General features: G+C 43.2%; 1 protein-coding gene and 1 long non-coding RNA gene across 3 annotated transcripts in view; one reads left to right on the forward strand and one right to left on the reverse strand.

Annotated features, from left to right (window-relative positions):
- The window catches only part of slc25a33 (solute carrier family 25 member 33), a 35,954-nt gene extending 23,035 nt beyond the window's left edge, over positions 1-12,919 (reverse strand). Inside the window, exon 1 of the mRNA XM_059952283.1 lies at positions 12,747-12,919. Coding sequence (XP_059808266.1) covers positions 12,747-12,787 — 41 coding nt within the window. The 5' untranslated portion in view covers positions 12,788-12,919. The remainder of the gene's footprint in view (positions 1-12,746) is intronic.
- A 3,782-nt stretch (positions 12,920-16,701) lies between these two features.
- Positions 16,702-22,842, forward strand: LOC132381951 (uncharacterized). 2 transcript variants are annotated; one of them, XR_009508150.1, is made up of 3 exons: positions 16,702-16,791; positions 17,441-17,636; positions 21,421-22,842. It is a non-coding gene; the product is annotated as an uncharacterized LOC132381951 (long non-coding RNA). The 2 variants fall into 2 exon arrangements; XR_009508149.1 differs by having other exon boundaries at positions 16,713-16,791; positions 17,373-17,636.
- The last annotated feature ends 1,138 nt before the right edge of the window (positions 22,843-23,980 follow it).

The raw sequence follows: 23,980 nt of genomic DNA on the forward strand, positions 1-23,980 counted from the left end.
ATTATTTTACGTATATTCATATGTTTTCATTGTTCAGTGAAATAGTCCTTTTATTTTTCAGGTTGACAGCTGGCTGACGTTATTTTTGGTTTGCTGCTGGCGGCAAATTTAAGTTTGGCGTTTTTCATAAATACAAGAAGGACTCAAATAGACATTTGAGTATTTTACTTAAAAGTAACCTTCAACCCAACGTCTTTTTTTCGGAGTTCAAAATGTTTTTGTTGCATGCAGAAATGTAATTTCGTTTTCTCTGCAGGAGTTCATCAATTTCATAAATGCAACACATTATAGTTTGTTTATACATAGCATAAAGGCAAAACAAAACGTTGTATGCAGTGTTATTTCATTTTAAATGTCAAACGGGTTTTGCGGCTCCCAGTGTTTTCTTTTCTGTGGGAAATGGGTCCAAGTGGCTCTTTCAGTGGTAAAGGTTGCTGACCCCTGCTCTAGGATGTATAAAATATTTAACAACAGTGCTAAACATTAGTATCCCTGCTTCCCAAATCCTCAGACAATGCTTCCATCCATTCTTGTTTCTTAAATGTATGCTAATTCCAGTCAGTAAAACACCCTGTCACAATTCGTTTGATGGCACTGCTCAATACAGTAATCCCAGCTGTCATTCAACTGCTTCTGCTCCATGTACTCATTAACACACCATTATCTTCTTATTTGGCTACATTCTCAAGGCATTGATGTGTTTAGTAGTACAGAGACAATACAGAGATTTCATTCTCCTACTAAATTGGATACATACATAGCAAATACAAAGCTGACTACATAGTTTTGGTTACACAGCAAACAATGCAACTTTATACTCCAATAGTTCCCATCCCATTCTTCCAGCAGATCTCAAAACTTCAAAATAATTCCTTATTTCCCCATTAACAAGTTTTGATTTAGTATGTTTTTGTTCAGTCTTTTAAAAACTCTTAATTTACAAACTGGTTTTGCAAAATCTCCAGCAATTATAAAACTCAAGATCCTTATCACAATTCACAAAAGCAATACATATCACAGCTAAAGTTTACATACTATCTACATCATTCTTTTAAACCCTCAGTCTATCATCTATACTTCCTAGTGTGTTACAAATTTACAACTCACTAATAAAAGATCAATGGGACATTGCTCAACGTTGCATCGGTGCCCCACAATCACTACCTCTGCTCATCCACTGCTCCAACACTCATCTATGCCTTTGATACGTACATTAACTATTTGAGTGCATCCCTAGCTAGCCTTCCTCAGGCGTGAGTCCTTTCTAAACTCCTCTCTCTTGACATACCGTACTTTCTGATGGACATTAGCAGTTGTCCAAGCAAAATTTGTCTTTAAAATTCTCATTCTTCTAACTTATTAATCCCCCCAATTGCCAATCACTTCCAGTATATTAGCCACAGAACCCAACCCCATCCTGAGCCACAATTCACCAAATCAGACCTCCCAAACACTTCTAGTTCAAGTGTTCTCTGGGATTTTCACATAGTTACAGGGTGACCAATGATTTCCAGGTGGAAGTGTGCACATAAACAAATGAAGTGCTGCATTCTGTAACTCAATGACTGAAACTGATCTTTTGGTTCTAAAGACAAATGCTGAGCAGTTTCGCACTTGCCCTGTAATCTCCAGCAAGCAGTCTACTGGAGGCAAGATAAAGTATTGCCCCCTAGGACATTAGGTAGAATTATAGAGCCTTGCTTGACCCCAGTCTGGATGAGGTTGAGTAGATGGTGAATTGGTAATGATTGTGCTTTTCCTGTCATTATAAAATGGGAGAATTGTGGGAGGGAAGGGTTAGATTGTTCTTTAGATTGGGTTAAAGGGACCAAAAGTCCTAAGTTGTACTCTTCCATGTTTTATGAATACAGTAAAGAATTTGAGAAAAATCCTTCATTATCCATCTCTGTTGACGATTAAGTTTTTAAGCTAGCACAGCTACTATCTATCTCAGCTCTACAGACCCAGGCTCAATGCACACCTCCAACACTCATTTTCACTGTGACTCTGAGTTGCTCCGGGTGCTCCCATTTCATATCACCTCCCAAAGATGTTTGGGGTGGCAAGTTAATTGGTCTTTGTAAATTGTTCCCAGTGTCCAGATGAGTGGTAATATCTTTACCAGACTTCTTAGTTTTGTTGCTCAGTGAAGAGCATGTCCATTATGCCTCAATCTGCTTTTCAGCTCAGAGATCTCTAAAGTGTTGTGAAAGACAGTTAATTAGAATGCTCACAACAGCTTTACCTGTGGCTGATGGAATTTAATTATTATAGCCAGACTTGTCTGTTTTTCCCAAAGATGACCATGATTACAGCATCTAAAATCCATTAGCAAGCTTTCTTCTTTCCAGATCAAGTCATAAGTTTGTGCCATAGGCATTTCTTCACATTGTGGTACTTTGTTTGAGCCTTTGATTGCCTTGTTTCTCATTCCCTTGCCCAGCTGAGCAGCAGCCTCACAGTTTGATTCTAACCTCAGACACTGAGACTATGGAGTTTACACATTCTCCCTGTAACCACATTATTTGGCTCGTAGCAAACACCAGTTTCCTCCTGCAACTTAAAGCAGGGCAGTGTGTTAATTGGCTACTGTAAAAAGCCCCTGGTTTCAGTGGGTAACTAAAGGGCACATGAGAGAAAATAACACACAGGGAAATGGGACTTGTGGGCATGTACTGAGGACGGGCACAGACTCAATCAGCTAAATGGTCATCTATATTGTGAAAAAAAAATGAAAAAATAATAACGATAGAGAAAACAAGTTCTGATGCAAGTTGAAGGCACTGCAGCCTGTGCCACCACAGCAGTAATATCTTCAACTGCCAAGGATCAAAGCTCTGGAATTTTATTCCTAAATCTTTCTCCTTAATACCCAAGTATTTCATATCTGTCCTAATAAGTGGCTCAACATAATTTTGTTTGGAAATTGGCATATAAAACTTGGCTTTAAGAGATTTTGCTACATTAAAGGTGGCATATACTGGACAATAAATTCACCATCACTCTTGTAAAGACTGCAAATGATTTAAATTACTGATAAATATCCTCAAAGAAATTGCTACATACTTGACAACAGGATATGCAACTTTTACCCTTCTAGATGTTTCAAATAGCTATGCTAGCTCGGAACCATATCTTCAAAGGTTCTTTTGTAATAAAATATGCAAAAGAACTAACAACAAATTTTAGACCAACATTACACAACAACTATTTCAGTTTGAATCATTATCTCAGTAAACAAAATGTACAAAATAATTTTTAATTCTATGTATTAAATGGTACCTGTTTTACACATTTAAGGTTATTCAATGTTAGCGCTATTGTAAGCTATATTAAAGGCTTTGAAGCCATGATCTATATTAGATTTATAACATTCTACAAAGCACTGTGCTCTGTACAGCCTTTTACATGAATCGTCGGGCGATTCCAAAGGAACCGTGCAAATGAAACAAAACACTGCGTAGGTCACTTTTTCTATCTCACTGTCGAGACAGTTGAGCTTCAAATGTTGCACAAACAAAACGCTAGAGGAACTCAGGAGCCAGGCAGTATCCATGGAAATAAAAAGAGTCCATGTTTCGGGCCAAGACCCTCTAATGGTGTCAAGAGTAACACCACATTCCAAGAAATTAGTTGTGTACTACAAATATGACAGCTTCTATGACCATCCCTTGGTATATTACATTAAATAATCGTGAAAAGAAGATAAGTTCTGCAAAGTTGTAAAGTTTTCTGACTACTTATTCAGTGGACCTTGTCATTTGTAATAGCAAACAAAGAACCACCAATCAAATATCAAATATCAATAGCTTTACATTTCAACCGACGACGCAGCATGATTATGCAACATTTCAGCTTTGCCTTGTTTTCACAATAATGTGACCTTGAGTATCTCAGGTATGATCCACTGCCATGTAAAGGAAGTTAATGAGTTCCTGCACCTAAACTCTGCAAATAACAATGGATTGCAACTACCATAAATAGTCTTATTTATTCCATAATGTGAGAACATCCTATTTAAATACTAGTGAAGTATCACCATGGCAGGAAGCATGTCAATTTGTGCACAACAAGCTCTCATAGATACTTAATACTACTGAGAACAATTATGGTTCTCTTCTTCAAGGTAAAGCTATGCACTCTTTTACACACAGTTAACTGCTCATATGTTTATGTACACAATCATAATTACACTTCGCTACCTATCCTTACCCCAACTCAATCAGTGCTTTCAATTTAAAAAAAAGTTTTTCCAAATTTGTCCATGGTTCAATTATAATAGACCATAAGATATGGGAGCAGAATTAGGCCATAATCTTCTCTATCCTTATATTATTAGAATATATCTGTGCTCTATTAATTTTGACCTCTTGATCATATCTGAATTTAACCATGACATCATTAGTAGCCACGTCTTCAATGTGAAGTGGTAAATGCAGGCTCACTTTTAACATTTAAGAAAAACTTGGACAGGTACATGGATGAGAGGTGCATGGAGGGATATGGGCCAGGTGCAGGTCAGTGGGACTAGGCAAAAAAATAGTTCGGCACAGCCAAGAAGGGCCAAATGGTCTGTTTCTGTGCTGTAATGTTCTATGGTTCTAACTCTGGAATTCCCTTTCCACTTCTCAAATGGACTCCACATCTATAAAAGGCACATTATAACGATGTTCCTGCTCATAAAACTTGTGTTACATTGGGCCAGTTTTTGTCATGAAGTACCGTAGATTCCGGACTACAGAGCGCACCTGATTAAAAGCCGCACGCTCTAATTTTAGAAAGAAAATCAATTTTGTACTTGTACAGGCCGCACCGGATTTTAAGCCGCAGGTGTCCCACGTTGTAATATGAGATATTTACACAGAAAGATATTACACGTGAGGATTTTTTAACTTTTAATTAAATCTGTATGGTAACATAAACAAATATATATTGCAAATGCTTTTTTTCGAACAGTGCACGAACAACATTCCAATATCTCCTAACGACTGGTAAAAAATATATATACTGCAGCCTACCAGGAAAAGTTATTGATCGCCTTCTTCATCTTCCTCCTGCGCACTAAAACCATCAAAGTCCTCTTCTTCAGTGTCCGAATTGAATAACCTCAGGATCTCGTCACTCACTTCAGTCTCTCCGTTGTCGCTCTCACTTGAGCGCATGCGGTCCTCTTCATCACGCAGCAGTACAGCCTTTCGAAACCCGCTGGTGATGGTGGATGTTGTGACACGGCTCCACGCATTTAGGATCCACTGGCAGACTTGAGTTAAAGATGCTCTTCGCATGCGTCCTGTTTTGGTAAAGGATTTCTCGCCGCTCGTCATCCAAGCCTCCCACTCAACGCGCAGCGCCACTTTAAATGCCCGGTTCACGCTGATGTCCAGTGGCTGCAAATACTTCGTGGTGCCCCCAGGAATCACAGCTGGAATTGAGTTTGTACTCTTGATGGCAGCTTTCACTGAACTTTCATTGTCAGCCGCTTAAAAATCACCATCGGTGGAAGCTTTAGTCCGGATGCTGTGCAGCTCAGAACACAAGTAAAATGCGTTCTCTCATGGCCACTTGTTTTCAGTGTGATGGACGAGTCACCTTTTTTATTAACAGTCCGAGTGAGAGGCAGGTCAAACGTCAAAGGTACTATATCCATATTTATGATATCATCTGGCCCGATGGAATTCTCCGCTATCTTTGTTTGAGTGAATGTGCAGAAGTTAGCAAGCTTTTCCTCGTGGTCGGGAGGGAGCTGCTGACACAGAGTCGTGTGTACCCTGACAGACAGGCCTTTTCGTCTCATAAATCTAAAACACCACAATGGCCCACCTCTAAAATCTTCGATTTTCATTTTGGTGGTGATTGCTTTAGCCTTCAGTCTGATCTGCACGGTGGAAACACCGCGGCCGCCTGCTCTCTATGTGTTAACCCAGTCTTCAAGAAAGTTTTCAAGTTCGGGCCATCTGCTATGATTACCTCTGAAAGCTTTTGTCATCTTTTTGCATTGACTCAGTTCTTCACGCTGGCGTCTCCACCGTCTCAACATCGATTCATTTATGCCAAGATTATGTGCAGCAGCTCGATTTCCTTCTTCAACCGCCAGATTGATCGCCTTTAACTTAAAAGCTGCATCATATGCTTTTCTTCGAGTGTTTTCCATGTTGATGAGGGTGAGTACAAATGACTGATTTACAATAATTTAATTGTGAAAGTGCGCTTGATTTATCGTACAATTTCATTGGACCTCTGTGAACTACTGTTTTTTATTGGTCTACTGTTACGAGGCAAAATGTTTTTGGCGGCATGAAAAAAAACATGCATTAGCCGCACCGTTGTATAGGCCGCAGTGTTCAAAGCGTGGGAAAAAAGTAGCGGCTTATAGTCCGGAATTTACGGTATCTTGTAAATCCAGCCACATTAAAGTCACTGCATAATTAAAAGGTGTTATTGACAATAAAAAATGGACATTGTGGCAACCCATTTTCTGCGCAGGCGAACCGGCTCACAAATAGCCAACACGTGGGGGGGAGGGGGGGGGGAGAGACTTTGGTAATGCACCTCTGATGTCATTTCCTCCCGGAGAGGGCGGGCACTAGGGATTAAAAGCCAACGCCGCGAGGTTTGAATAAACTAGTCTCGAAACGACTTACCGACTGTGTGTTGTCTCTAGCTCTGTACGTAGTACATCGCTACATTGGTGACCCCGACGGTCCAAACGGGATTTGGACCAAAGATGACCAACTCTTCATCTGTTCACGCAGTTTCACTAAAACTACCGACTTCCTGAATGCTGCGACCAAGCATGTCATTTAGCCAAGCAGAAGCCCAGTTCCAGATTTGGCAGATATCTTCTGATTCTACACGTTACTACCACGTGGTGAGCGCCCTTGACCAGGAGACGGCCGCCCAGGTTGCGGATTTCATACAGTCGCCCCCATAAGAAGGCAAATATGAAGCATTCAAAGCGCTGCTCATTGGGACCTTTGGCCTCTCACGACATGAGCGGGGTGTCCGCCTGCTTCACCAGGACGGTTTGGAAGACAGGCTGCCGTCAGCATTGATGAATGAGATGCTGGCCCTGGCTGATGGACACAAGCCGTGCCTCATGTTCGAGCAAGCGTTTCTAGAGCAACTGCCCGAGGACATACATATGCTGCTGGCCGACGCAGATTTCAGCGACCACCGGAAGGTTGCGGCCCGGACAGCCGTGCTGTAGAAAGCCAAGAGGGAGAGCGTGGCATCTGTCGATCAGGTTACCAGGCCACGCGCCCAACAGTGGGCCAGACCAGGCCCAGCAGGGGGGCGCACACAACACAGAGGCAGGAGTGAGGAGGCCAGTGAACAGTGGTGTTTCTACCACCTGCGGTGGGGCACAAAAGCCCGCCATTGTTGCCCGCCCTGCAAGGATCCAGCTGCCGCTAATGACTATGGCGGCTGGCCGCCTTTACAGCCTCTTGTACATCTGGGACAAACAGTCAGGACACCATTTCTTGGTCGACACCGGAGCGGAAATCAACATCTTGCCCCCGACGGGGTACGACACCCGCAACAGGAAGCCAGGACCCACCAAGGGCCACAAACAGCAGCACAGTACGGACCTACGGCACCCGCACAGTGCAGCTGCAGTTCGGCGCCAGCCAGTTCACGTGGGACTTCACACTGGCTGCGGTAGCCCAACCACTCCTGGGGGCGGATTTCTTGCCAGCTCACAGCCTGCTGGTCGACTTGCAAGGGAAAAGACTGGTACATGCCGAGACTTTCCAGACGTTCTACCTGGGTGAAGCCAAGTTGCCGGCCCCTCACCTGGACTCCATCACACTGTCGGACAACGAATTCACCAGAATCCTGGTGGACTTTCCATTGATTCTGGCATCGCAGTTCATGGCAGCCAGCCATGCCCAGGCATGGGGTTCAGCACCACATCCCGACCAAGGGACCACCCCTCCATGCCCACAAGAAGGCTCCCCCTGGAAAAGCTCCACCTGGTGAAGGAGGTGTTCAAGAGGATGGAGGAATTGGGGATCATACGGAGGTCCGACAGCCCATAGGTCTCGCCCCTGCACATGGTGCCCAAAGCCGCCGGGGGTTGGAGACCATGCGGCGACTACTGCAGACTGAACGAGGCTACAACTGCAGACCGCTACCCCATGCCGCACATACAGGACTTTGCAGCAAACCTGCACAGGGCAAGAATCTTTCCCAAAGTAGACCTCGTCCAGGGATGCCATCAAATCCCAGTTCCTCCGAATGCCGTTCAGCCTGAAGAATGCCACACAGACGTTCCAGCGGCTAAGGGATGCAGTGGGACGCGACCTGGACTTTTCGTTCATCTATTTGGATGACATCCTTATAGCCAGCAGTAGTTGCCAGGAGCATCTGTCCCACCTCCGCCAGCTCTACTCCCGCCTGAGTGATTTTGGCCTCACGATCAACACGGCCAAATGCCAGTTCGGTCTCGATACCATCGACTTCCTGGGCCACAGGATTACCAAAGACGGGGCAACACCTCTGCCCACCAAGGTAGACGCGATCCGCCACTTTGCCCGGCCCAACACGGTCAAAGGCCTGCAGGAGTTCGTTGGTATGGTGAACTTCTACCACCGTTTCCTCCCCTCAGCAGCCTGTATCATGTGCCCTTTGTACACCTTGATGTCGGGTAAAGGCAAGGACATTACTTGGGACAAGGAGGCCGCGGCAGCTTTCGTTAAAGCCAAGGAAGCCTTGGCAGATGCCGCGATGCTGGTGCACCCCAGAATGGATGTTCTGACCGCCCTCATGGTGGACGCATCCGACACAGCAGTCGGTGGGTGCTGGAGCAGCTCATTGAGGAGCGCTGGCAACCCCTAGCGTTCTTCAGCAAGCACCTACGACCACCCGAATTCAAATACAGTGCTTTCGACCGGGAGCTGTTGGCACTGTATCTGGCAATCCAGCATTTCAGGTACTTCTTAGAAGGCAGGCCGTTCACCGCGTTCATGGACCACAAACCGTTGACCTTCGCATTCACAAAGGTGCCCAATCCCTGGTCGACTCGCCAGCAGCGACATCTGTCCTACATCTCCCAGAGCACGACGGACATCCAGCATGTCTCGGGAAAGGACAACGTCGTGGCAGACACACTCTCCAGACCAGCTGTCCAGGCCCTGTCCCTGGGCGTGGACTATGCAGCAGGCAGACGATGAGATGCCCAGCTACAGGACCGCAGTCTCGAGTTTGCAGCTGCAGGACTTTCTCGTAGGCCCAGGTGAGAGGACCCTCCTGTGCGACGTGGCTACTGGCCAACCTCACCCCATCGTCCCGGCAGCCTGGAGGCGGCGAGTTTTCGACTCCATACACGGTTTGGTGCACCCATCTATCAGGACAACCATCCGGCTGGTCTCCAGCAAGTTTGCGTGGCACGGACTTCGCAAGCAGGTCAGTGAATGGGCCAGAATGTGCACACAGTGCCAAACAGCCAAGGTGCAGCAGCACACTAAAGCCCCGCCGCAGCAGTTCGAACCCACCCACTGGAGGTTCGACCACATTCATGTGGATATCGTAGGCCCCCTACCAGTGTCCCAAGGAGCGCGGTACCTCCTAACTATGGTAGACCAGTTCACGAGATGGCCAGAGGCGGTCCCGCTCACTAACACATCTACCGATTCCTGCGCCCAAGCACTGATTGCAACCTGGATAGCATGTTTCGGGGTACCGGCCCACATTACCTCCGACAGAAGTGCCCAGTTCACCTCCAGCCTGTTGGGAATGCAGCTACACCACACTACTGCCTACCACCCACAGTCGAATGGACTAGTGGTGTGTTTCCACCATCACTTGAAGTCGGTTCTCATGGCCCGCCTGAGAAGACCTAACTGGGTGGACGAGCTTCCCTGGGTCCTGCTTGGAATTCGCACAGCGCCCAAAGAGGATCTGCATGCCTCGTCGGCCAAATTGGTGTACGGCGCGCCCCTGACCATCCCAGGAGAGTTCATACCAGCCCCAAGGGGGCAAGAGGAAGAACCCGCAGCAGTCCTGGGCAAACTACGTGAAAGGCTCGGCAACCTGGCCCCCGTACCGACTTCACAGCACGGACGGACCCCGACTCATGTACCCAAAGACCTGCAGAACTGCAAGTTTGTGTTTGTACGAAGGGGCGGACACTGGGCCCCGCTGCAGCGGCCGTACGAGGGGCTGTTCAAGGTGATGAACAACAACGGGTCCACGTACGTTCTGGACATTGGGGGGAAAGAGGAGGTTTTCACAGTGGACCGACTCAAACCAGCCCATGTGGACTTGGCGCAGCCGGTCAAGGTTCAGGCACCGCGGCGCAGAGGCTGATCCAGACTGTGGACATTGGGGGGTGTCTCGCCGGTTCTTGGGGGGGGGGGGGGGGGGTTATGTAGCGACCCATTTTCTGCGTAGGTGAACCAGCTCACAAATAGCCAGCACGTGGGGGAGACTTTGGTAATGCACCTCTGATGTCATTTCCGCCCGGAGAGGGCAGGCGCTAGGGATTAAATGCCAGCGCCGCGAAGTCTGAACAAACTAGTCTCGAAACGACTAGCTCTGTATGTAGTACATCGCTACAACATGGTCTTTTGAGCTCATTTCACCACTTAAGATCATGACCAACACATCCATTTCCTTCATCTCTCAAATCCACTGGATATAAAAAGTATATCATTCCCAGACTTCCACTCTCAGACACATACTCTACAACAGAGCATTCCTATCTCTCTACAATAGATACTTCCAGTGATACACAACCTTCTAAATGAAGAAATTCGTCCAGATCATTAGATTATTTAGAGATTCAGCACAAAAGAAGCTCTTCTGGTCCAACTTGCTGCACCGCCCAGCCTTGCTTAATCACAGGACAATTTCAGGAGCCAATGCTGTAAACCTTCCCTTAACTGCCCTACCTTAACCCAGGACTTGCTTCCTGAAACTTAGCCGAGTGCCGCCCTTAAGTGCAACCCCCACCAAAAACCCTGCCAGGAGGCACGGGACTCCCTTTCCAACCCACTGCAGTACAATCACTATCATAATTAAAGCCGGAAGGTGGACTGAAAATAGCAAAACATCCTTAAGAAGCTTAGCCATGAGAAAGCAAAACAACTCAGTGGAAAAAAATTCTCCAGTAGATAAACATTAACGTCAGGATAATCCAGTTAAGTTACCATATACTCCATTTCCAATATATTTCCTAAGAGACATGTAGCACAGAACACAAACCCAACAAGGTTCGACTAAAAGAAAACCAATTTACTTATTATTAAAGATGATAATTACAGTTCACTTTTTTTATGAGTTATGCAATGAAGCCATGCAGTTTACAAGAAAATTGAAGTGGATGGCAATCAGCTGACTAATACAGTATGAAATCTTAGCCTTGCAATCACATCACACTTACATTACTGAACTAGAGAGCTGGCACAAGTTCAAAAGCTGTTTGCTATTCTGGGGAACTGCAAATGGGACTATGTAATCTATCAGCCTCATTTCTGAACCAACCAAGTTAGCAAATGTACACACCAAACTAGAAAAAAAAACAAAACTTCTAGTATCATTATTACAGGCCAGATTTTTTTTTAAATGACTGATATTAGAATATCTAACTGCATGGGAGTACATTGTACTCTTTCCAATTTTTCATACAAGTAATTTTGTAGACATTTATTGTCAAGAAGTTACAATGAAATTAGGTTAGGGGTTAATTAACATAAGCCTGCTCTGCATTTCATCAAAATCTTCTATATCAAAACTGCATCTGGGTATTATCTATTCCAATATCCCTCAAATTCATAAAAACCCAAAAATTTATCAACCTGGTTTGAACAACTTAACAGCTACTTGGGATAGAGAATCGCAAAGCTTATCATCCTCTAGTCTACATAAAGAAATCTCTTCTCATCAATTTGAAGATAATCTATCCCTTATTCGGCGACAGTGACCCAGAATCTAGGCCCATATGCCTGAGAAAAGATCCTCTCTGCATCCAGTTTCATAAACACTAAGAATTTTACATGCAAGAGAAAATCTGCAGATGCTGGAAATCCAAGCAACACACACAAAATGCTGGAGGGACTCCGCAAGCCAGGGAGCATCGATGGAGAAAAAAAAAGTACAATCGACGTTTCGGGTTGAAACCCTTCGGCAGGAGTCTTGCAAGAATTATACAAGGCTCTCTTTCTTCTAATATTTAAATAATGATCTTTATCCTCTCATGCGACAGCAGGAATCAATGTGATTTTTTTTCCCTACAAGTTTTGTAGGGATCAACTGGATCATATTTATTTTTAGAGAATAGAATACCTCAGGTGCAATCTCACAAAATTGCTACCTTACATAACTGCATCCTAGTAAAACTCACTCTAAAGAAAAAAACCAAGAAACCATTTGCTTTCCAAATCAGTGCCTGTGGCAGGAGAGTCAGGAGCAACTGACAGCCTTGTGACCCTCAGAGGAACGGATGGGGAGTGGGGAAAATAGGAAGCGGCTCCTCACGCCTGCCCCGCCATTCAGTCTGATCACGCTGCCCTCCCCTACGCTTCCACATCCTAAACCCTTCATTTCACGACACTTGTACGGCTTCTAGAACATTCCCATTCAGATTCCAGGGAGGGAGGGGGGGAAATGCCGCTCTCTCCCCCACCTACAAGCCCACCATTCATTCCCCATTCCCAACCCCTCCCCCATTCCTGCCGTCTTCATCTCCCCGGCAACCAAAAGCAGGATGGCGGCGAACGGGGGCTTCGGGGAGCCGGCTTACTCACCCTCCGGCGAAGAGGTGTAGCAGAGTCTCCCGCTGAGACATGGTTTACTCTGACATGACCTAGCAGGCGCCACGTTCTCCTCCTCGAACCGGAGGCTCCTGCGCCGACCCGCCGCCTCAATGCCGGGAACAAGGGCGGCTCGCGCGGGCGCACTCGGCCCTGTCCGTGACGTCAGTGGGCGGCCCGGGGGCGGCGGTCTGACGTCACTTCGTGCGGGCAGGTCATTGGCGACGTAAGAGGGGGCGCGGCCCGCTGCTGGCTCTGGAATGTCTGGCGTTCGTGACAACACGTTTGAGATGGACTCCGGCCGTGTGAGCAATCACCCTGGGAGACTGCATTCATGCATGAGGGTTGCTCACACTCAGTGAGGAGCTGCAAACATCCACAGAAATTGCACTTTGTAGCTTTATTCTGCTCTTGCTATTATCTTAACGTATTTCACCTCAATTGTAATGATTTGATCTGTAGGAACAGCGTGTGGTGTTCACACAGAGAGTGGTGAATCTGTGGAATTCTCTGCCACAGGAAACAGTTGAGGCCGGTTCATTGCCTGTATTTAAGAGGGAGTTAGATAGGGCCCTTGTGGCTAAAGGGATCAGGGTGTATGGAGAGAAAGCAGGTACAGGGTTCTGAGTTGGATGATCAGCCATGATCATACTGAATGGCGGTGCAGGCTCAAAGGGCCAAATGGCCTACTCCTGCACCTATTTTCTATGTTTCTAGGAACAGTGTGCACAACAAGCTTTTCACTATCTCGTACATATGACAATATAAAACCAATTCAATTTCAATCACCCAGGGAAGTTGCACACGCGTAGAGGGGTTGCAACAAATCAGAGGGGCTGCACACGCTGGAGAAATTGCACACATTCTGCTTGCACTCACCCAGACAGTGTACATTCAAAGGGGTTGTGAACTACCCAGATTGCACAACCTATGGACCAACTTTCAAGGACTCTACAACACATGTTCTCAGTATTATTTATTTAAGTTGTTTTTTGAACTTTTCCCCTTCCTTTGCACATTAGTTGTCAGCATTTTGTGTAGCATGTCACTGATTATTTTGTATTGCTTGTTCTACTGTGAATGCCTGCAGGAAAATTAATTTCAGGGCATATAGGTTATGTGCTTTGATAATAAATTTACATTGAACTTTGAAACAGTAGCCATGGACAGGACAGGTTCGTCCAGTCAGTATAAATTCGAGCATGCTAGATGGAAACATTCAGTGAGGTTGAAAATCATTCAAAAAGACATAAAAGAAGGCACTGTTTTATTTGCTTTATCTTTCTGTCATGTAGTCATGAAGAACTTCGAGTGGGACCAGAGAAAATCATATGGAAGGCATGCAAGGATGATGTTGAAAATTTTCTTGGCAACTACAGAGCACCAAACTACATGCAACTGGTTGACAACATGCTTCAAGCATACAAAACTATGAAGTGCAACATGTCACTAAAGATTCATTTTCTACATCCCCATTTAGACTTCTTCCCTGCAAATCTTGGTGCTGCCCATAATGAGTACGGTGGAAGGTTTCACCAGGACTTTGCAGTCATGGAGAAACAGTATCAGGGCAACTGGAATCCATCAACCCTGGCTGATTATTGTTGAACACTTAAGCAAAAAGCCTCAGACACTGAGTACAAAACAAAAATAATCAACAAAACATTTTCAGCTTAGATGAACGATTGCAAAGTGTCAACACCATTAGGCAATTCAATGCATTATACTTAGTTATTTTCTTGTTTCTGCAAATTCCTACATGAATTTGGAATCATATTTGTGTTCAGCTTTAAGTCATCTATCATATATAAAAAAATTCTGAGGAAGCAACACTTTTGAAAAAAAATTGTACAGTGTGATTTGAGTGGTGAAATAGAAAGATGAAGCAAATGATTTTCAAAGCTTTTCCAGTATGGGTTAATATTTTTATTTAAAAACTGCAGATGCCAGAAATCTGAAAACAAGCAAAGTGCTGGGAACACTCTGCAGGGCAGGTAGAAACTGTTGAAGGGAAACAGAGCAAATGTTTCAGGTTAAAGACCTGAAACCAGAACCCAGAGAGAAGTCTTCAAAAGGCAGTTTTTTCTGGTGGCCACCTATTTCAATTCCGCTCCCCATTCCCATTCCTCCTCAATTGCTAAAATCAGGTTGGGGGAGCAACACTTAATATTCCATCTGAGCACCAATCTAATGGCATGAACACTGATTTCTCTACCTTCCGGTAATTTCTCCCATCTCCCTTTCTCTCTCTACATTCCCCATTCTGGCTCCCCTCAAACCTCTTCTCTTCATCTGCCCATCAATGCCTCTGGTGTCCCTCCTCCTTCCCTTTCTCCCATGCTCCACTCTCCTATCCTATCAGATTCCTCTAATCTTCAGAACTTAACCTCCCAGCTTCTTACTTCATTTCCTCCCTCCCCCACCCACCCACCTTCCTTCTCACCCGGTCTCACTTCTCACCCTCCAGCTTGTACTCTTTCCCCTCGCACTACCTTCCGATTCTGGGTTCTTCCCCCTTCCTTTCCAGTCCCGATGAACTGCCTTGACCCTAAACATTGTTTGTTTATTCCTGTCCATAGATGCTACTGAATTCTCCTAGCATTTAATGTATGTTACATGGGGAGAGAAAAGGAAGTTTTAAATTGCAGAGAAGAGGAGAGAGATGGATAGGATGAAGGAAATAGCAACTGAATATGTGCAAGGCTAAGGAGACAGACAGGAACCCAGCCAAAGAACAGAGGAAAACTGCTTCACACTTGATTATTAATAATTAATAAATTATTGATAATAATTTATACTTAATAACTTGGTTAATAATTACTGGACAACAAAGATTTTGCTTCCTGAATACCTTTAGGTGTATCTTATGAATTTTGGGCTACTAATCATGAAAATCACCATGAAATTTCCCTATCATGCATCTTTTTTTCAATAAACTTATGTTTATTATTTTAATTCATAATTCAAGTCAATTAAAATGTTGCCTACAATGCAAGCTGGAAAGTTTCCTATCTTGTCCAGGCATGCTTAGGCAGCACAGCTGCTGCATGGCAGGACAGGTTTTAGTAATAATTATTGAGTTCAGGACTGTAAGGATGGAATTTGCTATCACCAGGCACAAAAATTTCTATGAAGGATTTTGATTTTTGAGACAGATGCTTCCCAGAATAACTGATGCCAAGATTTAGGAAAGCATTTTTGTTGGTCCACAAATCAAATGGGTCATCAATGACAGGAAATTTGAAGAATTTCTAGTGGGTCCGGAGAAAATCACATGGAAGGCATTCAAGGAAGTTGTTGAAATTTTTCTCGGCATCTACAGAGCACCAAACTACATGCACCTGGTTGAAAGCATGCTTCAAGAATATAAAACCATGAAATGCAATATGTCACCAAAGATTCATTTTCTGCATTCCCATTTAGACTTCTTCCCTGCAAATTTTGGTGCTGTTAGTGATGAGCACGGTGAAAGGTTTCAACAGGACATTGCGGTCATGGAGAAAAGATATCAGGGCAACTGGAGTCCATCAATGCTGGCGAATTATTGTTGGACACTTTAGCGAGAAGCCTCAGACACTGAGTATAAATGAAAATCATTAACAAAATATTTTTAACTTAGTTGAACTACTGCAAAGCATCAGCACCATTATGCAATCGAACACATTATATTTAATAAAAGCTAATTTGTTATTTCTCCAAATTCCTACGTGATACAAGTATTCTGAAATTATATTTGTGTTCATCTTCAAGTAGTCTATCATAAGCAAAAAAGTTTCTGAGGAAGCAACACTTATTAAATATTTGTTGTCCAGTGTATTGTTGCATTGTGCAGGCATTGGCTGAACCTTGATGTATTCATCGCCTGCCTTTTCCCAGGTTCTGATCCATTCTATTAGCTCAGTTGGTTAGAATCCAGAACACTGTGAACCTTGGTCCAATTCCAGTGTAGGTTTGGCAAGAGGCAGCAACAACGACATAGGCAGCAGCAAGTGAAGCAACCCATTCAAGGCGATGGAAACACTGATTCAGAGATAAACAGGTAAAGCGCTAACATAGGAATCCAATAAATATTGTTTGTTTAGATTAAAAATAGAACTGAAAGTGTATTAAAATTTAGTTATAATTTAAAATTTCACCATGTACCAATAAAAATGTAATTTAGAGTCATGATTTGCAATATGGGAACACTCTCTTCCAAAAGCCTAGTTATTATTTAGATAATAACAGATAACAGTATCATTTCAAGTATTATGCTACTACATTTTCTGAATCGCGCTTTAAAAATAGATCTAGAAACCCCAATATTTCCTGCATTTAAAAGTGGGAGGGGGAGGGGGAAATCCGAAACGATAGGAGAAGACAGGAGGGGGAGGGATGAAGCTAAGAGCTGGGAAGTTGATTGGCAAAAGGGATACAAGGCTGGAGAAGGAGTACCGTAGGACAGAAGGCCTTGGAAGAAAGAAAGGGGGAGGGGAGCACCAGAGGAAGATGGAGAACAGGCAAGGAGTTATTGTGAGAGGGAAAGAGAGAGAAAAAACATTTTAATTAAAAATTAGCAATGAGGTAAGAAGGGGGAGGGGCATTAATGGAAGTTATAGAAATCAATGTTCATACCATCAGGTTGGAAGCTACCCAGACAGAATATAAAGTGTTGTTCCTCCAACCTGAGTGTGGCTTCATCTCAACAGTAGAGGAGGCCATGGATTGATGTACCAGAATAAGAATGGGATGTGGAATTAAAATGTGTGGCCACTGGGAGATCCTGCTTGAGTCCAGAGGCCTTCGACAGCTGTCTTGATGTCTCAGTCTCCCGCAACGTTTCAATCAGCGACATCAGCGAGGAATTGAATTGAGTTCATCTCAGGGGAAATCATGAACATCAAGGTACACACACACCTTTTCATTTTACTAATAGAATAATAATAGGGTCTCAGCCCAAAACATCAACCGCTTGTTAATTTCCATAGATGCTGCCTGACCGTCTGAGTTCCTCTGGCGTTTTGTGTGTGTTGCTCTGGATTTTCAGTGTGTGCAGTGTTTATGATTTAAAGCTCTGATCATTTCTGAGTACTATTATCGTTGTGTGGAAGAGAAAGGGAGACAGCGTGCTATGTTGGCAAAGAAACAGCAACTCTTGTGGGCTGCTGCCAGCACTTTCTCAGATTGTGTTGGCCATTGACGCATATCACTGTACGTTTTGACATACATGTGACAAGTAAAGCAAATCTCATTCTTCTGCCTTCATCCTGTAACCTTTGACACCCTTGCTACTGCAGAACCTGCCTAACTCTTTCAGCCCTTTGAGCTGTGCCACCCAGCAAGCCCTGATTTAACCCTAGTCTAATCATGGAACAATTTTACAATGACCAACTAACCTACTAACTGGTACCTGTTTGGAATGTGGGAGGAAACCAGAGCACCCAGAGGAAACACATACGGTCACAGTGAGAACCACACACTCCTTACAGAGAGTGGCAAGGATCTGTGGCGATGAATTCCACAGATTTACTACCTCAAGAACAACAGGTTACATGAAGAATTACTGGTTGAGGAAGCATAGGTTATAATGTACAGTATATCCTACAAATAATTTTCAATTTCCCTCTAAATTGTGCGAAAAATAAAAAGTGATCAACAGCAATGAGCCCTGATTAATCAAGAACCGATCCACCTCAGCTCAACCCCATTCTCCTGCATTCTCCCAGTAACGTTTGACTCTTACTAATCAAGAACTATCAACCACACTTTAAATATACCTGTTAACTTGGCCTCCGCAGCCACCTGTGGCAATGAATTCCACAGACTCACCGCCCTCTGGCTAAAGAAATTCCTCCTCATATCTGACCATCCTTCTATTCTGAGGCCATGCCCTATGGTTCTAGACTCTCCCACAACTTGAAGCATCCTCTCCACATTCACTCTGTCCAGCCTTTCTAGACCAAGCTAATAGACAGATCACCAGCATCGGCTACACAAAAGAAACTCCACAATTAAACCATTTGGGATAAGACAACTTCACCAAGCAAACCTAACCTGTTCCGAAATAAGAACACACAGTGGCCACTTTCTTCGGCACATCTGCACACCTACTCATTAATGCAAATTTTTTAGATATTTTATTTAGAGATACAGCTCAGATCAGGCCCAACGAGTTGCATCGCCCAACAACCCACCTACTTAACCCTAGCCTAATCACAGGACAATTTGCAATGGTCAATTAACTGCCTAACTGGTACATCTTTGGATTGCGGGAGGAATCTGGAGGAGTGCCACGTGGCCACAGGGAGAACGTACAAATTCCTTGCAGACGATGTCGGAATTGAACTCCAATCTCTGACACCCTGAGCTGTAATAGTGCTGTGGTGTCGAGGTAATGGCTACGCTACTGTGGCACCCACCAACATTCACTCTGCTAGGATTTCCTGACAACGTATTTCATCAAACAGGTGTGGGTTGGATTAAAGACTCAGGCATGGAGTCCTCTGGAGGGGAAAATCTGGTATCCTACCAACCGACACAGTACCCTCCACATAGTGAACTTTATCACTATTCACAGAGGACAGGCCCCAGCTGTCATTATCTCCATTTATAACACAAGTATTTGTAAATAGTACCTCCATGGAAAGGTTATGCAAGTGGTACATAGTCTGCAACCCTTGTGAGGTGAAATTTTCCAGTCAGTTAGGGCCGCTCAGCTATGTTTCTAAAAAAAACTATGGAAGAAAATTCAATAAATACAACAGTTATAAAATTGAAAATAGGCCTCAGAGGAAGAGGCTGACTAGGAAACTACAGGTTTATTGAGTCGAATGGGCTGACCAAAAACATGTAACTTAATTGAGCAGAGAATAAATAAAGGTTTATTAAAATTAACGGATTGGTGCATCTTAGGTGATGGTATCTACCCAATCAGTACCCACATTAGTTATTCTCACTGATCCAACCTCCGCTGTTGACTCTGCTGCCAGTCACCTTCTGATGCTTCTCCCGTTTTAGTCACCTTTGATCCTTAACAGTGAATGTTGGCAGGCTCAACCTTTACAGACATCACAGCCAAAACTGATCGTGTCCTCATGCAACGCATGCATGTGCTCCATTTCCAGCAAGAGTTGTTGATGTATGAGCAGTGGGGGAGGGACCTGATAGCCCTCTCCCCTTCTCAAATAGGGGAGGCCTCGTGACTCTCTAAACCACCACTGACTGGGATCAGCTCATTGAGCAGATCAAGTATTGTACCAAAGCCCTTACTTGCTCAGCTATTCATTGGGCAGAAATGCTGAGTGAGTGAAAGAGCTACATCTGTTTTTCCAAGGGGAAAAAAATGAAAAGAGAAAGCTATAGTTACATTGCCTGGGGGACTTGAGATCACATGCTCATTGAATGATATCCACTCAGCAAAGAACTGCACACATGACATTGTCTGGTTTACCATGGGAGATAATGTGTTGTGACAGAGGAGACAGCTTACCTGATGAGAGCAGGGGCTGCACCATCTAATCAGCCAATCATATGGCAGTAACTCAAAACATAAAAGCATGCAGACATGGTCAAGAGGTTCAGTTGTTGTCAAATCAAACATCAGAATGGGAAAGAAATGTGATCTAAGTGACTTTGACCATGGAATGATTGTTGATCCTTGATGGAGTCATTTGATTATCTCAGAAACTGCGGATCTCCTGGGATTTTCGTGCACAGCAGTCTCTAGGGTTTACAGAGAAGGGTGCAAAAGAGCAAAGAAAACATTCACTGAGCAGCAATTCTGTGGGTGAAAGTGCTTTGTTAATGTGAGAGGTCAGAGGAGAATGGCCAGACTAATTCAAACTGACGAGAAAGTGACGGTAATTCAAATAACCATGCCTTTTTAACGAGAGAGGCCAGAGGTGAAAGATCAGACATTAAGTCAAATTACCACAAGTTACAACAGTGGGGTGTAGACAAGCATCTCTGAATACACAACCTATTGAATCTTGAAGTGGATGGGCTACAGCAGTAGAAGACCATGAACATACACTCAGTGGCCATTTTATTGGTACAGGAGATATAAATTGGCTGCTGAGTGTGTATCTAAAGTACACACCTATCTATTATGCAAAGACAAAATAATTCATGCCAGTTCTCTGTTTTGCATAAAATGCTTCTCTGCCTTCCCTATGCTTTTTGAATTTCCAGCCCAGCTTCTAGCCAGAGCTTCCAATTTGTCTGTTCTGTTATCTGTTGACATCCCATTACTTGCTGCAGCACCACACTACATGTTCACAAACACTATTAACAGACATGTAAGAAGATGCCTGTGATCTTTATGGAGATCAGTCAGGAAGACAGACGTTGCTGCTATCACGTAGCATTGTAAAAATAACTCTGCTGTTGGACACACTTTAGAGATGCCAACACCATGTGACAGTGATGTCCTCATGTGGTAAAGTCATCAAAGTGCTGTAGTATTCATAACTTCCATATGACTGTTCAGTAAAGCAAGTATGATATCGGGAGCTTTATAAACAAACAACTTCTTTCATAAGTAAACAACACTCAATTAACTGCAAGGGCTGTTACAAAAATGTGTCCAAAGTAATATCGCAATTTCTAGATACACTTGCATTAAATGCAAGCATGTAGAGATCTGCCATTCCTCTTTGACCTTCACTAATTTTTATCAATGGACTCACAGAAATCTTCCTATCCAGATGCATCACTGGTACAGAAACTGCTCTATGCATGACTGTGAGGAGCTACAGAAGGTTTTGTACATGGCTCAGAACATCATGGAAATCAGCCTCCCCTCCATGAACTTCTGCTCACTGATGCGGTCTTTCATAGATTCTATTATGGTTATTATTCTATTAAGGATTTATTGAGTGTGCTCACAAGGAAATGAATATCAGAGTTGTATATGATGACATATAAGTACTTTGATAGTAAAATTATTTTGAACTTCGACTCTGTCTACACCTCACTGCCTTGGTAAAGTAGCCAGCAGAATCAAATCCTTACCAGGATGCTGCCTGGATTAAGAGAGTATTCATTATGATCAGAGATTAAGGGAGCTAGGGCTTTACATTCTGAAATTGTTTTTTCTTGACCAGCCTCAATGCACTGTTGTAATTAATTAATCTATATGAGTTGTATGAAGATAAGCTTTTCATTGTACCTTGGTACATATGACAATAATAAACTAATTTACTAAGTTTACAATTTACTACCCCGTTGTCTCCAAAAAAAATTAACAAACTCATATTAACAATATAATTCTCCATGTGCATATTGCTATATCATCAATGAACATCTACATATGAACATGAATATACAGCACTCTAGCCGAGTGTGTAGTGGCATTCGCATCGAACTTTGAGGTGATTGGTCCTGGGTGTAAATCCAGCTAGTTCCCTGTTTTCCATCCGTGCTGGGTTAAGCATCATGCTAGCAACTCGGCCTCATTAAAAAAAAACAGACAAAAGTGCTAATCAAGCCACAAGGTTGCCACCCGATGCACCACAAGCCTCGGAAATGTACAACAATGAATACAGTGGATTCTGGTTAATTGGCACATTTGGCTAAATTAAGCGGCTATCCTAATCAGCCAAAATTTCATGGAAATAGTTTAAAAAAAGACAAACTACAATTTAAATGAAATACAGAATAAATTAGAATACATTTTCATATGATTTGATTTATTACTTTTCCAGTAACTTTCTCAAAACATTGGATTTGATCAGAAAGTTTCACTCTCAGTATGAACTGCCCAGTTCCTTTTTTTCTTTTTTATGTATATAAAAATTATAAAAGTTTCTTTACCTTTTTTCTTTTCATGGAATGATAAGAGGAGAATCGATTATCTTATTTTTTAGCCATATAACCATATAACAATTACACCATGGAAACAGGCCATCTCAGCCCTTCTAGTCTGTGCTGAACGCTTACTCTCACCTAGTCCCACTGACCCGCACTCAGCCCATAACCCTCCATTCCTTTCCTTTCCATATACCTATCCAATTTTGCTTTAAATGACAATATCGAACCTGCCTCTACCACTTCTACTGGAAGCTCATTCCACACAGGTACCACTCTTCGAGTAAAGAAACTCCCCTTCTTGTTACTCTTAAACTTTAAAATTTTTATTATATACTATTAGATTAATACTATGTATGATCTTAATAATGTTTATTTTACCTTTTATATGAATTATTATCAAAATAGATATTTGAGATAATTCTCCTGTTTATATATATGTACTTTTTTAATTAATAAAAAGATTGTTAAAGAAAGAAAGAATATGACCAATATTACTGCAGTAGTATAAAACTGTGTATTAGTTCCTAATAGTTAATGATGGGGGGATTCATATTGTGTATACTGCCGTGCACTTTTGATTGACTGTAAATGAACAAATTTTGCGCAGCCACATCGTGCAAATAATGGGTTGCCTACATTGCCTTCCTAGTGTCAAAAATCACTGCTTTATAATTCGGCGTTAGTTGTCCCAATGAATAACAAAACACAAGCATACGCAACTGATACTATTTTAAAACTGTTCACTCTGAGCACAGTGTAGTGACCAACGGCCACACAAGCGTATGTGTATGATACTAGTTAGAAACTGTTCAGCAACAGTCTCCTGTCTCAATTAAGTGCCGTAGTGACCCAAAATAAATGAAGGAAATCCCAGCTATTTTCTTGGTTAGCTTTTGTTCTTCAGGCATTGTCCCAAAAAAGTGGCTGTCCACAATTAACCAGGATTCAAAGTTCAAAGTACATTTATGATCTAAGTATATACACTCTATACAGCTCTGAGATTTGTCTCCTTACAGGCAGCTCCAGAACAAACCCAAAAGAACCCGTTAGAAAGAGAGGACCGTCAAACAGCAAATGTGCAGAGAGAAAAAAAAACAAATCATGCTGGCAATAAAAGTAAGCAACTAACATTCAGAACTGAAGTGCCATCTGCACCGGATTTTGGGGCAAGTGGTCCCAGGTTCGAATCCAGCTGGGCCCTTGCACACTTTCCATCCGCGCTGGCTCGCAACTCAACGAAAGTGAGTTCACGGCCATGAAGCCAGTCATCCACTGCATATTAATTGCATTCGCATACACGAGCTGACCCACATTGCGAATGGGTTCTGTTTTTACAACGTCAGTTTTGTCCTCAAGTCAGAGATACACAACTCACTATGGTAACCATACCTTCACAGTATTGTAAGGAAAGAGATCAAAAGCACTTAAAACTAATAAGA

This window comes from Hypanus sabinus, chromosome 27, assembly GCF_030144855.1.
Source record: "Hypanus sabinus isolate sHypSab1 chromosome 27, sHypSab1.hap1, whole genome shotgun sequence".
NCBI classification, from domain to species: domain Eukaryota; kingdom Metazoa; phylum Chordata; class Chondrichthyes; order Myliobatiformes; family Dasyatidae; genus Hypanus; species Hypanus sabinus.